General features: G+C 53.6%; 4 protein-coding genes across 4 annotated transcripts; all 4 read left to right on the forward strand.

The window, feature by feature from the left end:
• Positions 1-273: 273 nt before the first annotated feature.
• Positions 274-3759, forward strand: J4E78_001306 (uncharacterized protein; the record flags this gene model as incomplete). Its single annotated transcript, XM_049361965.1, has 8 exons — positions 274-279; positions 328-542; positions 595-655; positions 702-750; positions 799-1007; positions 1055-1182; positions 2021-3326; positions 3373-3759. The coding sequence occupies 8 exons, from the start codon at positions 274-276 to the stop codon at positions 3757-3759; spliced, it is 2361 nt and encodes a 786-aa protein (XP_049227248.1).
• A 464-nt stretch (positions 3760-4223) lies between these two features.
• On the forward strand, positions 4224-5548 carry J4E78_001307 (uncharacterized protein; the record flags this gene model as incomplete). The annotated part of the gene is made up of 6 exons (XM_049361966.1): positions 4224-4391; positions 4442-4565; positions 4614-4763; positions 4809-5165; positions 5212-5321; positions 5369-5548. The coding sequence occupies 6 exons, from the start codon at positions 4224-4226 to the stop codon at positions 5546-5548; spliced, it is 1089 nt and encodes a 362-aa protein (XP_049227249.1).
• Positions 5549-9164: 3616 nt separating this feature from the next.
• On the forward strand, positions 9165-10660 carry J4E78_001308 (uncharacterized protein; the record flags this gene model as incomplete). Its single annotated transcript, XM_049361967.1, has 2 exons — positions 9165-9774; positions 9825-10660. 2 exons carry the CDS (start codon positions 9165-9167, stop codon positions 10658-10660), a joined length of 1446 nt encoding a protein of 481 aa, XP_049227250.1.
• A 288-nt stretch (positions 10661-10948) lies between these two features.
• Positions 10949-12580, forward strand: J4E78_001309 (uncharacterized protein; the record flags this gene model as incomplete). The annotated part of the gene is made up of 1 exon (XM_049361968.1): positions 10949-12580. The coding sequence occupies one exon, from the start codon at positions 10949-10951 to the stop codon at positions 12578-12580; it is 1632 nt and encodes a 543-aa protein (XP_049227251.1).
• Between the last annotated feature and the right edge of the window lie 578 nt (positions 12581-13158).

The following is a 13158-nucleotide window of genomic DNA, read 5'->3' on the forward strand; positions in this document are numbered from 1 at the left end:
AGGCTCGGCATCGCCATACCTGCGTCTGCGTATCTTGCCCTCCACGCCTCAACCCGGCCGAACATCAAATGACATAATCGGGCAAGGCAGCCACTTTTGCAACTTGACGTCTCTGCCTCTTCCCGCACAAACACCCGCCTATCCAGAGCTGGTCTCTTCCTCTAGTCTTGTAATCTGAGCGAAGTGGTCGGTCGTATCGCGCTGCCCGCCGCACCCACATCTCCAAGTCTACCCCAGGATCCTCCACAAACCTCGCCCAATCTAGTCGCAACCATGAACGTATGTGTACCTGCTCTTATACATAGCGCATGCTAACAAACCTGCAAGATCGTAGAATGGGCCTTCGGAAAGCGCATGACGCCGGCGGAACGGTTGCGGAAACACCAGCGCGCACTCGAGAAGACGCAGCGAGAGCTAGACCGCGAGCGCGTGAAGCTTGAGAACCAGGAGAAGAAGCTAGTCGCAGACATCAAGAAGAGCGCAAAGAATGGGCAGATGGGGCCTCTGCGCATCCAGGCAAAGGACCTGGTGCGCACACGGCGGTATGCTGAGTCGCTGTCGCATTGCTGATAGGACATGGCTAACGTACGCCAGATACATCCAGAAGTTCTACCAGATGCGCACACAACTGCAGGCGATTTCGCTAAGGATACAGGTATGGCAGATACCTACTAGGGGCGGACATGGCTGACTCTAGGCAGACCGTACGCAGTAACGAGCAGATGATGCAGTCTATGAAGGGCGCGACAAGTGAGTATACATCTGCAAACTCTCGCTAGACTAGTCTAACATGCGCAGCACTGCTCGGAAGCATGAACAGGCAGATGAACCTGCCCGCGCTCCAACGCATTGCCATGGAGTTTGAGAAGGAGAACGACATCATGGACCAGCGGCAGGAGATGATGGACGACGCTATCGATGATGCCACTGGCATGGAAGACGAAGAAGAGAGCGAAGACGTCGTCAACCAGGTCTTGGATGAGATAGGCATCGATCTTGGCCAGGCTGTGAGTACTCTCTCACTACCAAGACCGCAATCGCTAACGTCGCATAGCTTGGCGAGACGCCCAGCGGACTGCAGAAGAACGCAGTACCTGAAGCTAGGGTGGCGCAGGCTGTTGGCGGCGGCGGAGCTGACCCTGATGACGACGACCTCCAGGCACGCTTGGACAGCCTGAGAAGGTGAGGTGAAGGGCTAGTACCAGAAGCAACTTCGCCATGCCCGCGCAGCATTCTTGGCTCGGTGTCAGCATGCATGTATATCAGGCCGACGGCTTGAATAGAGGTTCTTTCTTGATCACGTCAAGAGACAGTGCAATATGCGTATGAAGATCTGAAGATCTCAAATTTCCGCTGTTCATGTTGCGGGATAGTCATGGCCGGCGGTTGTACATAGACATGTTAGTCAATTCAAGCCGGCTCCACAGTACGCGCCGGTCTGCATGCGCGCGAGCCTAGATCGTGCTGATCCGCAGCCCAAAACCCTGGATTTGCTTTGGGTATGCTAGCCTTGGTTGATATAGCAGAGTCACAGGACCGTGTATTTGGCCTGCGCCGTCGCCTCCATTCACACCCGCGCAGTACCTAGCGGGGTCGCCTTCGTGAGTCGAGTACCTGCGCAATTGATCCCCGCACTTCCACAACAAGCAGTCGGGTTCCCACTGCGCACGCTGCCTGCAACTCACTACCTATCCGCCCACGCTATCTCGACGATCGTCCAATCTCAACCCTGGAACGTGCCCGCGCCTTGTCATCTTTTCGCAGTGTCAAGCCTTCTCTTGCGCCAATTGATATTTCCGGCTGCTCGCCCCGCCATACACCCTCGACGTCATTACACCTAGCACCGACGACTCTCACGACTCCTCCTCTTGCATCCGTCTACATCTTTCCTACATTCTTGTCCCTCGAGCCCCGCTTATCTCATCCGCGAATCCGCCGCCGCCTCGGCCGCCCCATCTGCATCGCCGCCACTGCCCAGTCACCAAACGCCAGCGCCATCCTCCAAGCTGGCAGGTAACAGGCGTCGGAGCGCCCAGGGAGGCTTGCTCTCGAAAATGTTTGGCAATGCAAAGGACGACGAGAGTCCCGCCGTCGACACCCCTGCCAACCATGACGCGCCCAAACCCGCAGCCCCAGTGGCGGACAACGCAGCTGCTGCACCTACAAACACAACCAGCAACGGCTCCGCTTCCATAGATCGCAAGCCCAGTGACGCTTCTGCCCCCACCGAGAGAAAACGACGGAGTAGTGGCGTATCGCGTGCCCGCGACATGTTCTCGAGCGCGAAACAGTCGCTGCACCTAGGCGGCTCTTCTCCCACCAACACGACCAACAACACCATGACCGAAAAGGCCGCCCCTCAGACGCCCATGCAGAAGCTGGGCAAGTCGGATGCTGCCCTCAGTGTCCCCCAGGGCTCCCTCAACAACTCGGCTGGCGAGTCGGCGCCCGGCCCACGATCTACCTTCCGCGTCGGTGTCACAGAGGATAAGAACAAGAAGTGCAGACGAACGATGGAGGATACCCACGCATACCTGTACAACTTCCTGAGCACCCCAGCGCCCTCGTATGCCGCCGACAAGGCCCGCGCCATCTCCGACGCCAGCTCCACTCAGTCGGACCCTCTGTCGCAAGCTGTAGTTGAAACAGACAACGGATACTTCGCCATCTTCGACGGACACGCCGGAACCTTCGCTGCCGACTGGTGTGGAAAGAAGCTTCACCTGATCCTGGAAGAGACAATCCGGAAGAACCCCAACACCCCGATACCCGAGCTGCTCGATCAGACCTTCACCGTCGTCGACCAGCAGTTGGAGAAGCTTCCTTTGAAGAACAGTGGTTGTACCGCGGTCATTGCAGTTCTGAGGTGGGAGGACCGAGTACCTAATGCGCAATCGTCCACCGGCTCAGTGCTCTTTGCACCCGCGGCTGTATCGGCTATCAAGCATGCAGGCGAAGGCGGCGAGGCTACCGATTCCGCTGTGGAGCCCGCAGCTGAACAGCAAGTCGAGGCGAGATTACGCAACGAGGCCAGCCGACAGCGCGTGCTGTACACCGCCAACGTAGGTGATGCGCGTATTGTCCTCTGCCGCAATGGCCGAGCGCTGCGCCTCTCCTACGACCACAAGGGCAGCGACGAGAACGAGGGACGCCGTGTTGCTAGTGCCGGCGGCTTGATTCTCAACAACCGCGTTAACGGCGTCCTTGCTGTCACACGAGCACTGGGCGATGCCTATATGAAGGACTTGGTCACCGGACACCCGTACACCACCGAGACTGTGATTCAGGCCGAGCAGGACGAGTTTCTCATTCTCGCTTGCGATGGTGTAAGTAATGCAGTCACGAGTTCATGACATTTGCTAACAGCTATAGCTCTGGGATGTCTGTTCTGACCAGGAAGCCGTCGACCTAGTCCGCCAAGTTCACGATCCGCAAGAAGCCTCCAAGAAGCTCGTCGACTACGCCCTCGCACGCTTTTCGACCGACAACCTCTCCTGTATGGTCGTTCGCTTCGACAACAAGGCTCTTCGGCAGCGCAAGAACGACGCCGCGATGGGTGTGGACGGTGACCAGTCGACCATGAAGGGCGGAATCACCGAGGCAGACGCCATCGTAGCACAAGCGAAGAAGTCAATTGGCGAGCCTGAGATACCGGTCGAAGCAGCGGCACAGGAAATTATTATGGAGGAGGCCGAGGCTGAGCCCGGTCCTGAGCTCAACTTGGACGCCGCAAAGGCAGCCAGGAAACACGACGCATAGTGTGGATGGGTCACGACTTGGCATATGGATACTATGAATGGAGGAATATCTTGGAAGGGCAGGCGGCGTGCAATGTTCATGGACAGATGGCGGCAGTGTATGATTTCTAGCGTACCTGAGGATCCTTTGGGACCAGGTTTCTTTCGGGTGCATTCCCTAAGGTTAGCCGTATCTCAGAACTGAGCGCTTCAATGTAATCAAAGCAAAGCAAGTAAAGATGAGCTTGTCACACGTATATGTTTGCTGTCTGTTGTATGCTGCATCATTGTTTGCCCCGCGTGTTTGCGCATTGACATTCCAGGTCCACGATGCGCTAATGACGATCGTGGGGCCTTTACCTGCACCGACTTTCACCGCATTCAAGAAATCCTGCGTCTACTAGCCCCCATTCCCGCTGCATCTACCCCCGAAGCTTGGATCACTGGAGTCACGCTCATGCGGCTCCGAGGAGCAACGCGATAATCATGTCGGGCGTCGACACGGCAGACTCTACGACCAACGCCCTCCCGAGCGATGCGCGACCCGCCTTTGTGACGCCGCGGGACCTGCTCCAACAGTCCCGAGCGCCTCTACCCCCGAAAGAGCAGCCGCGCCAACTTTCAGCTGTTGACCGCGAGCAACTGGACGGCCTGGTATGAAGTCTGGATCGCGGACAGTCGCTGCGGTAGCTGACAAGAGCTAGAGAACCATCAGAGCTTTCCTCAAGGCCAGGACGAGCTACGATGTCCTTCCTATAAGCTATCGCCTGATCGTCTTCGACACGGCGCTGCTCGTGAAGAAGAGTCTGAACATACTGAACCAGAATGGTGAGCTTGGACATTGTGTATGGAAGCACGAGCTGACGCTGTATGTAGGAATCGTTTCAGCGCCGCTATGGGATTCCAAGTCATCTACCTTTGCCGGACTCCTCACGACATCGGACTATATAAACGTCATCCAGTACTACTGGCAGAACCCAGACGCTTTGGCGCGGGTCGACCAGTTCCGCCTGAACAGTCTGCGAGGTAAGCGCTCGGCTTCGCATACCGGACACAAGCTCACACAGACAGACATCGAGAGATCTCTGGGCGTCAAACCCATAGAGACCATATCCATCCACCCCGACCGACCCGTATACGAAGCATGCCGCAAGATGCTCGAATCGCGCGCGCGGCGTATCCCCATTGTCGACAGCGATGACGAGACACGTAGAACCATGGTCGTTAGCGTCATCACCCAATACCGCATATTGAAGTTCATCGCCGTGAACGTCAAAGAAACACAGAAGCTGCGGAAGCCGCTGAAGGAGCTCAATGTCGGTACATACGAGGATCTCGCGACTGCATCGATGGACACACCGGTCATGGACGTCATCCACATGCTTGTTAAGAAGAGCATATCAAGTGTGCCCATTTTGGACAGAGCCGGTAGGTGGTAGTGTTGGATTACGGCAAACTTGGCTAATATCCACAGGTACCGTGCTGAACGTCTTCGAAGCCGTCGACGTCATTGCACTTATCAAGGGCGGTGTATACGACGACTTGAACCTTACAGTCGGTGACGCGCTACTAAAGCGCTCAGACGTACGTCTCTACATCCTCATTATTTACACTCCTCTAACAACGCCCAGGACTTTCCTGGCATCTTCACCTGTTCGCTCAACGACAACATGTCCACTCTATACGACACGATCCGCAGATCGCGCGTCCACCGCTTCGTCGTCATCGACGAAAACAGCAAGCTCAAGGGCATGGTGACGCTAAGCGACGTTCTCGAGCACACGCTACTGGAAGGCATGGAGGACGAGTAGAACGACGCTATCCTAGACCACTTGTCAGCGAGCCATGTTAAGAGTCTTAGACTGCATGAGCAGAGAATGAGGAGGTGCGATGATTGAGATGAGTGAACGTCTTGATAAGAGGACTGAGAGCATGTTTTAAGAATGATTCAAGATATCATATAAGGCGTCCTGGGAGGAAACAAGTTCGCGAATTCGAGTCATGAAGGAGGTCTAGCGAGTCAATATTAACATATTATAAATTCTTCTCGAGTCTCTAAAGTATCTTCGCGTCCAGCGCCCACTTTCTAATGGTATCTCGAGCAGCATAAACGCCGGGTATTCCCATAACAACAAAAACGAACTTTCCCCAGCCAGACGCCTCGAATCAATCACGATACCTCGACTCTACACACTCTCATCGTCATCGTCATCCCCATCCCCCACCCAACTAGTACTAGCCCCAACCAACTCCAATATCTGCGCTCCCCTCACCACACTAACCTCCCCCCTCTCCACACTTTCCTTTACAAACGCCTCAAACTCCTGCTTTCCCATGACGTCCTGCCCCTCCTCCGGAAACAGCTGCGCAGACACCTTTTCCGCAATGTCGGCTGGGATGCGGCCTGCGGCGCTTTGCACGGCGAGGCCGAGGACGAGGCGCGCAGTGCGGATTAGGTGCGTGTCTGTTTGGCTGGTGGTGGTTGAGGTCGAGAGGGCGCGGTGGAGGAGGAGGATTGTTGTGCGGGAGTCCGGGGAGGGGGGTGGACTAGTGGCGGTGGTGGTGGGGAGGGAGGAGTGGGTTGAAAGGGGGAAGTTGTCGATACATGAAAGAGGGTTTTCGAGTTCGGTTGTTGGTGTGGATAAGGGTGATGGTGAGTGACGAATAACAGTTGTCGTAGGCGAAGGTTGGGGTGTGATATCCGAAAGCGGGTTTTCGCTTTCAGTCACCGGTGTGGATAGAGGCGATGGTGATGGGGAAGGCCGTGAGTGCGAACTTCGGATGAAGAGAGTGGGTGTCGGTGTATCCGCGAGTGGGTCTCCAATCTCAGTTACTGGTGTGGATAAAGGTGATGGTGATGGAGTAGTCTGAATAGCGGTGCCAGGTCTTGAAAGAGGTTGCCGGATGTGGATAGTAGTTGGCGAGGCTTGCAGCATTGCTACGGCGGTTGCGGGGATATTCTCGCCTATGACTGAGGTGCTGGGTGTGATCTCGGAGCTTCTTGGAGATATGTATCTCGTGAAGCCGGTGAAGCCGGATGGGACGCGGGCACGGGATGGTGTTGCTGGACTGGTTGGGCGGGACGGTCGGTAGTAGGGGATGGGGAGGGAGTAGTTTATTGGACTTGTTGGAGGTGAGGGGCTCGCTGGGGTGTCTTGGGGGAGTGGCGTGGATTCGAAGAGGGATGGGGAGAAGGAGAAGCTGGAATGAGAGCTCGGTGTCGATGTAGATGTGGAGTCGCTGCCGGTATCAAGAGGATGAGGTCGGGTGGTGGAGATGGGGATGAAAGCGATTGGCTATAGCAAGTATATGTTAGTAATGTTCTAGGGCAAACGGATGAGGGTATAGGCAGACTTACATCAATCTGCGGTGCTTCATCCGAGATATCCAATGGTGAGGGTGCTCGCTCCGCCCAGTCTTCTTCCCGAAGTGACATATGCTTATCACTACATTCTTCACATCCAAAATCCCTGCAATGAAACCCCGATGTTAGCAATCCGCCATCAATGTACGGGAGTATAGCTTCGGGTAAATCGCACCTCTTGCACCGTCCGTGGTGGAACTTGTGACTGCAGCTCGTCCTCATCGAGGTCCTCGGGGTAGAGGCAGAAGACGAGGACTTGAGATCTAGGTGGAGAAGGTCGAGCAGAAATGTCTTGATGCGGCAATAACGACCGTGTGCTATGCAGTCTTGTAGTTCTAGGGGCGTCAGGGTGCAGTGAGATGCTGTCGCGTATGCCGGATGTGAAGCCTTGATTGGTGAAGGAGGGAGAGACGGTGAGTATAGGTCTAGGAAAGATTGCGAAGGCGATGTAGGGGTTGGCGGCTCCGAAGGTATCGAGCATAGTGTGTGTGCGCTTGCGACTGTGAAGACGCTGCTTCGATCCCGTCTATGTCGAGCATGTTTGCGGCGTGCGTCTTCTTTTGGCTCGAAGCCGTTGCCGAATCTGAAGTCGTATCGTAACTCGCCCTTCCTATGGTGTGGCCGGTATTTGGATTCTGGTGTAGTTGAGCCAGAAATTGTGCGACGAGGCCTCGTGGGTGTTGTGTTGATATGGTAGTTGTGATTCATAAAACTGTCTGAGCGTCGGAGTCGTTGTATGTCAACGTCAGACATACTCCGGATCTTAGGCTGCCGGTGATGATAATTAGTCTCTGAGATAGGTAGGGGGATGAGATGAGGGTATGTTGACAGCTGGTGGGTTGTGGCCTCCATGACTGCGGGGATAGAGGGTTCTGAGGTGGAAAGTAGCGTTGAGCTAGGAGTGTAGAGTAGAGTGTAAGTACCTTTGTTCGCCCGAGGTCGCAATGCTGGACTGAACTGATGGATGAATGAAGGCTCAGATGCCTTGTTTTGGTCCGATTGCACATCTGCTGACCCAAAACCACGGTAGAAAGGGCCCGAAAGAGGTCGAGACATTCACTGCCTTCATCCTGCTCCAAAGAGCACACATTGTTACCCTCACTAGCGTGTGAAAGATGTCCGCGTCCTAAGAAAATCATTTCAAAGTCGCTACCGTCGATTGTCGTTGTGAGCATGATGTCAAAGCAATAGCGTCTTTGTTGAGATACATCGCCTAGCCCATGGCGGCGGGACAATGACTTTATGAAGCGTACGTCGTTATTAAACTCGGTTCTGTCTTACTGCGGGAGCAGAATCTAAGGTTCGCGTCATTTTGCTGAAACCTGTCATCCTAAGAAGATTGATTGCGATCGTAACTTAGTTTGGGAGTAAGCTGAAGAGGCCGTGTTACAACACATTGCGCAGAGGAGTAAAGTTTACCGTTTGTTTCACCTCGTTCTGGAAGGCGGATGGAATCGGCGGCAAAGTTTGAACGTCGATGAAGCGATCGATTGCACCATTATGTGACGATAACCGTTGCTGTCACTGTCAAACTCAAGTGCTCGTTACTTCCTTGATGACCGGTTGGGTGGCTGGGTGGTTGAAACCCGACTGCCGCCTGCCGCCGGCAAACTGCCCGCCTCACTTCTCGAACACCCAACCACCGCTCCTCAAGCTTCACACGCTCAACCCTTATGTATATCTTGTATGTATACGCGTACAGTTCCCATCTTCTCTCATAGGCGAGATAAAAATGGAGATGGAGGGCGCGTTCTTTAGTGAGTGATGCCGCCCTTCGATGTGCGCGCGCCCTTCGCCTAGCAACTTCAACTCCTCACAGCCAACAATACCGACGGTGAATTTGCGCGAGCGGGATTGCTACGGTCAGTATCTAAAGTTCTTCGGGAAATTCTTGCTTCGAAACACACTACAATTCGTCGGCTTGTACTGCTCATCGATTAAACTTTACCGGTCGACACGTCGACAGCGCACGACAGCCACTAGACGTACGCTTGGACGTCTTTTCACCACCTGTCCGCCCTCCTCATCGCGACGCTTCGAAACACCAACACCGCCTCACCAAAATGAACGAACAAAACGAATCCCTCCTCTTCCGTCTCCCGCGGGAGTTGCGCGATGAGGTCTACCACTACTATGTTCTTGAGGAAGACGGTTACCACCACGATGCCACGTCTGACAAGCTTCGACAGGCTAGCGGACGTCCGATCAATTTAAGTTTGCAGTACACTTGCAAGAAGACTGCGACCGAGATGGAGGGTCTGGCTCTGCAGGTGAACAGGGTTACATTCCGTACAAAGCTCGAAGTACCCGAACCTGACAGCGAATGCTCGAACGCGCTTTTATGGAATCATCTTCTCTGTGAACGAGAACGACCTCTCCGACGTATGTTCGAGTGGTCCTATACTCTGATTACACTCGAAGCTATACAACGCCTACGAGAGCTGCACCCGGATAGTACCGCGGCGGAGCAGATCGAGAAAGCGTTCATCAGGATGGGCGACAGGATTCACTGGCTCAGCCCCGGTACACTGTTTAATGAAGGCGTAGTTTGGAGTATAGACTATACAGCGCACACAACTCTACTACAAGACTTGTTGCAAATCCTATCCACCCACCCAGAGTTCTGGCGGTTGACTTCCAAAGAGTATACCAAAGAGTCTGAAGAAAACGACAGTAGGCACGCTTCGGCTAGTCAAATTGAGCTGTTCTCTGACTTTGCACAGATGGTAGGATTGTACACGAAGATCCGGAGTACCCAAATCAGACGGTTCAGGCGTTGATGCTTGGATGGCGCCCGGACCCATGGCGAATGCCGGATCGCGCTGAGTTTGACACGATCTTCGAATTTCTTCCACGGCCTCCTGCAATAGTAGAGGACTTTGACCGAGGGTGGTATCTGGATGACACGTACTATTCGGCTACCGCGGTGACTATTCAATTCTTAGAGCGCTTGCCACCAGCCACTCGGACGCATCTACGCAATATTACCATCCAGGAAAACGAAATAAGCGAGGCACATAGGCAAACTCACGCTAGAGGCCTTATTCCTTTCTGCTGCGAAAACCTCAAGCTTCGGATTGAGAGGAGAGTAGACGTATTTCACCAGCACTTCTTGTCCGAGCGCATGGGTTTAGAAGACGGAATCGAGGAAATTGCGCCCTGGTTCGTTGAAACCAAGTTCCTCAAGAGGCTCGGGATGCCGCCCGAATCCTTTCGCTTGGTTCTTCACGGGCCCACACCTCGAGCGAGCCAACGGCTGAGCGACCTTCTCATCAAGCTTGCGATTTGGGACGAGGGCTGCACTGTACTCGAGCATAGATTAGGTCCCAGATCCGATTATGTCGTCTACCCAATGCGTAGAGGCTTTGCGGATGGTGTTAAGAAGATGGTTACAGGCGAGCTGCCTGCAAGAGTTGATGCCGATATGGGACATGTATGGGACATCAACCAGCTCCTGGACGACCATGTTGGCGAATGGCCTGCACTCAGCGAAGACGTATATGTGAAGACTGCCACTAGGCATGCTGGACACGAATTGTCACTTAAAGAGGAGGACTAGACAGAACGACGGGATGCTGCAGTCTTCTCATCATAAATCCCTCTGCGACTCAAAGAATTCGGCGTTCGTTATACCGCTCTTGGGGTTCGTGGTACCATGGTACGCCTCCGCCGTTGCGCCCTCGGCGGCGCCCTTGGCAGCGCCCTTCGCGTTTCCCCACGTAAAAGGTCTTGATGTCCCAGACCATCGTATTTCTAACACCCACTCGAAGCCTTTGCGTCGCCGCTTCTGTGTCTTGTCTTCAAAATCTCACCACAAGCGCTCAATCCAAAGAATACCTTCTCAATCATGGCAATGGACCCGACACCACAGAACGCGTTGGATCAGCACCAGTCTCTCCTCTTCCGCCTTCCACGAGAGCTGCGAGATGAGATCTACCACTACTACTCCCAAGCAACCGGCTATTACTACGACTCCACCTCTGGAAAACTTCGAATGGACGGCGGCGAGTGCATTGATCTCAGCCTTCAATATGCCTGCAAAAGGACTTTGGCAGAGATGAGGGGTATTGCCTTGGAGATCAACACAATAACCTTCCGTACGATGCTCGATCTCCCCAGGCCTTCCGACCAACTCATGAGATCCCAAATCTTCGGTCATTACATCGGTAAAGGAAGGCGTGCCATACTTAGTCGCATGCTCGAATGGACATATCCTCTAGTTACGGCCGAGGTCATGCGTAAGTTGTGCGAACGCCATCCAGCGAACCTGGCAGTCAAGAAGATGCGGGAATTGCATCGAGAGAGAGACAGTGATGGACCCCTAGCGGGCGGACACCTATGGGGTTCGTTCGAAGATGTTGTTACAGTCGACCATAACGAGTACTCAGCGGAAGCCATCGCAATTATCCGAGATTTACTGGATATCATATCCACCGATCCTGAATTCTGGCACATGACTGCGAGCGACTTCGATGTTAACGCGAGGAGGGCCTTTTTCCTGGCAACTCAGCATTGGGCTACCCGTTGGGAGGAATTCGAGGATTATCTCACGAAGCATGTTCCCGTATACACATCCAAGGCAGAACAGCAGCGAGTGCTACAGTGGCAACCTGACAGCTGGTTTATCCCAACAAATAATGACCTTGAGGAACTGGAAGAGCTTTTGCCTCACGACGGTGATTCTCATCCTTTCAACATGGCATATATACGGGGAGGAAAGCGATCCTACTTCTCTGCAGCCGCCGTCGCGATTCGGTTCCTTTCACGCCTTAGCGAGTCTACACGTAGCCATCTCCGCCAGATCACTATACTAGAAGATGAGCGCAGCGACCCCGAATCCTCCAGTCATGCAAGAGGCCTACTTCCCTTTTGCATCTCCAACACTCAGTTGAAAATCGAGAGAAGAGTAGACATGTGGCGTACCTCACTCATCCGTACTTCGAGAGCGATCCATTGTGGAGGGAACGAACTTACAATGAAGGAGATTGGGATGTGGGTTAGTGAGACAAAGGCACTATTTGTCTTGGGAATGCCGCCTGGTTCTTACAATCTAGTCTTACACGGCCCATCACCTCTTGCAAGCCAACAAATCTGCGATGCCACTGTCAGGGTAGCAATCTGGGAGGAAGGCTGTGCAACGATCGCAAAAGCCGACCCTTCCCACGGGTACTACTCTCTCCACGTGCTTGGTGAAGGCTTCGCAGATGCGATCAAGGGGGTCATTGAAGGGAATATTTCAGCTCGGTTCGACGCAGACATTGGAAAGATTTGGGATATCGATCAGCTGTTGAGAGATCAAGATGGCGATTGGCCTGAGGACTTGGATGATGTTTTCGAAATTCGCAACCTCGAAGAGCCAGCGGAAGGCTGGCGCGCTGCATATGAGGAGCGGTTTGGGGTGTGGAAACACAGAGACTCTGTTAGACTGGACTGGACAGAATACATGGAGGGGGTTGAGATGCTTTTTGAAGCAGAATGAGGTCAATGAATCCGACCAGGTAGAGAGGACGAATGGGTGGAATACACCAACATTGTCGGCGATGGCTTGATAACCTCATGGAAGGGGAAGTTGAGTGATCAGGAAGCTGTTTGGGCTGATGAATTCAGGACATCTCATCTTCGTTGTCCAGTCATTACACTCTACAATACTGTGTATCATCCATCTGAACTATATTACCTTCTTCTTCCAGATCTTCCTTGTACAATTTAATCAGTCACCGAGGTACTGTTGAGTCTTAGACTTACATGTATTGATATTCGCCGTACCGCTTCTGTGTTCCGGATAATTCTGGTACGCCATCGCCCTTGCGCCCTTGGCAGCGCCCTTTCGCTACCATGGGAGACACACTCTCAGCTTAACGTCAAAAGCTTCGCGCGACACATTTCTCCAACATACACAAACTTTCTCGCGCCAAGATGCAGTCGAAAAAGCCCATGATCATGGACCAGCATCAGTCGGTATTCTTTCGTCTTCCTCGAGAATTACGCGACGAGGTGTATTACTACTACGTCTGGGAAGATCAGGGATACAGTCATCGCACGACTTCAGAGACTCTT

Source organism: Alternaria triticimaculans (assembly GCF_023758025.1).
Source record: "Alternaria triticimaculans strain BMP 0046 chromosome Unknown scaffold_1, whole genome shotgun sequence".
NCBI classification, from domain to species: Eukaryota; Fungi; Ascomycota; class Dothideomycetes; order Pleosporales; family Pleosporaceae; genus Alternaria; species Alternaria triticimaculans.